This window comes from Oncorhynchus gorbuscha, linkage group LG21 (assembly GCF_021184085.1).
Source record: "Oncorhynchus gorbuscha isolate QuinsamMale2020 ecotype Even-year linkage group LG21, OgorEven_v1.0, whole genome shotgun sequence".
Classification (NCBI taxonomy): domain Eukaryota; kingdom Metazoa; phylum Chordata; class Actinopteri; order Salmoniformes; family Salmonidae; genus Oncorhynchus; species Oncorhynchus gorbuscha.
The window spans coordinates 14249155-14251713 of NC_060193.1; the positions used below are offsets into that span (position 1 = coordinate 14249155).

The 2559-nt window shown below is 45.2% G+C and overlaps 1 protein-coding gene across 1 annotated transcript in view; it reads right to left on the minus strand.

Annotated features, from left to right (window-relative positions):
* Positions 1-536: 536 nt before the first annotated feature.
* LOC124007798 (astrocytic phosphoprotein PEA-15-like) overlaps positions 537-2559 on the minus strand; it is a 60130-nt gene continuing 58107 nt past the window's right edge. Inside the window, exons 2-4 of the mRNA XM_046318569.1 lie at positions 1770-1944; positions 1293-1448; positions 537-677 (exon numbers count right to left, since the gene is read on the minus strand). Of these exons, the coding sequence (XP_046174525.1) occupies positions 613-677; positions 1293-1448; positions 1770-1941 (393 nt within the window). The 5' untranslated portion in view covers positions 1942-1944 and the 3' untranslated portion in view covers positions 537-612. The remainder of the gene's footprint in view (positions 678-1292; positions 1449-1769; positions 1945-2559) is intronic.

The window sequence follows — 2559 nt, forward strand, 5'->3', positions numbered from 1 at the left end:
ACACACACACACACACACACACACACGGACACACACGGACACGCACACACACACACACACACACGGACACGCATTCAGACACACACACACACACACACACGGACATACATTCAGACACACACACACACACACACACGGACATACATTCAGACACACACACACACACACACACGGACATGCATTCAGACACACACACACACACACGGACATGCATTCAGACACACACATACACACGGACATGCATTCAGACACACACATACACACGGACATGCATTCAGACACACACACACACACGCACACGCACATGCATTCAGACACACACACATTTTCTTAAAACAGTGTTACAAGTACAGGTATGTACACAAGCTCTAAACTGACCAACACATCTCTTAACAAGGGGGATTCATTCTCTTCATCCTTCATCTTCAGCTCTTCCTTAGCCTTGGATAAAGGGGCGGAGAAGCATCATGGCGATCTGATTGGTTGATTGGAGAGGTGTTGCTAGGGTCTCTGTGTAAAATGGTTTGTGTTAGTAGAACTGGGGGGAGGCGGGAGGGGGTCGAGATGGTTGGAGTGCCAGGGGTCAAAGTGCAAAGGTCAGAGGTGTAGACCTCACACTTTTTTAGGGGGAGGAGCCAGCTTGATGATCTCATCTTCAGAGGGTTGGCGAATGATATCTAGAGAGAGAGAGAGAGAGAGAGAGAGAGAGAGAGGTCTCAGTAAACTGCTGCAACAGACGTGAGAAAATGACTGAAAATAAATGAAGAAAAAGTCAAATAAGAAAGAAAGGATTTAGAAATTTGAGCTTAATTGAGAGGAACGCCTCGAGGAAGGACTAAAGAAGACAGAGCTCAGAGAAATACAGTTTATAGTTTGAGACCGATTAGGAAAGAGAGCTCAGAGAAATACAGTTTACAGTTTGAGACAGATTAGGAAAGAGAGCTCAGAGAAATACAGTTTACAGTTTGAGACAGATTAGGAAAGAGAGCTCAGAAATACAGTTTATAACTTGAGACAGATTAGGAAAGAGAGCTCAGAGAAATACAGTTTATAACTTGAGACAGATTAGGAAAGAGAGCTCAGAGAAATACAGTTTACAGTTTGAGACAGATTAGGAAAGAGAGCTCAGAGAAATACAGAAAAGATAAGGAAAAAGTGGAGAGAAGAGGGAGAGAAAGTGAGAAAAAACAAAAAGTGGAGTGAGAAAGATAAGGCAAGAGGAATAAGGAAGAAGAAATGCAAAAAAAGAGCCAGAATGTTAGAAACAGAAAAAAGAGGTATAGTAAAGTGACCTTTGTATTTCTTGGCGGAGGGGATGCGTGTGAGCTTGGTGTCGATCTCATCGTCCTCAGAGATCTTTAGAACAGTGGTGCGGTACTCGATGACACGGGTCAGCAGGTCTGGTCGCCGTGAGATCTCAAAGATGTGCTCAATGTACGACAGGTTATCTGCGAGGGAAACATAGGACATTTTTAAGGTGCAAAAGAGCACAGATCTTTGCAAAAATACAGTAAACCTCACTGTAACATGGCAGCGTGAATACATTTTTTGACTTTCTTCAACGTGCGTTATAAGATCTGTGCTCATTTGCAGCCTCCTTCCTCCTGCTCCCTCCTCTCCCTCTCTCTCTTTCTCCCTTGTGCCAGTTTGTCATTCTTCGCCAGGTAATTAAATCACTCTCCACTCCCCTCCTCCATCCATCCATCCTTCCCTCCCTTCCTCTCCCTTCCCAAATGCTGAGCTGGGAAACCTGGAAATGTCTCCCTCACCCTGTGCCAGCTTTTGGTTCTCCTCCAGGTAGTTGAACCACTCCTTGGAGGAGGTGATGGTGTTGCTCTGGTCCTCTGTGATGTCCTCCTTGCAGGCAGACTTCAGCTGGTCCAAGTCCTCATTGGTGATGTTTTCAGACAGGTCGCTGAGCAAAGAGCTGTACTCCGACATGGTCTGGTGGAAGGAGGGGGAGAGAGTGAGGATGAACGTTAGTCAATTCTGGTTCTTTATCAGAGAAAAAAACAGGATGAAAACAGCCCAGGTCATGAGGGTCACAGAGGCATCTTGCTAGCCTTAGTTTGGCATGACAAGGAGTGGCAAAGAGTGGAACGATAGCACACACAGATCTATGACCATGCTAGCCTCTTGCTGCCAAAACTAGTAAACTATTAGTAAATAATGTACATAAGAGCATGAATGTGTGGTTACCTTCCTTTAGTCTGTCAGTTCTATTTCTGATCCTAGAGCTGTGTTTACGGACACCCCCTACATGGAACTGAGACCACAATTCTATCTCTTTAGAGACGAGTAGGAGAGAGAGAATGGGACAGGGAGACAGAGAGAGAGAGACACATTGGACACTGTCCTTCTATTGTGATCTCTGTTACAACAAGTTCTCCCCCTCTACCGATGGCAGGCTGGAAAGTGGCTATTCTTACCATAGCCAGGAAGCCACAAACATCAAAACAGTATGCAGTATTGGAGACAGCTGTGTGTCTGTCTCTCTGTCTATCTCTCTGTGTAAGTCTGTCTGTGGGTTTGTGTGTGTGCACTATTGACTTCTGTACA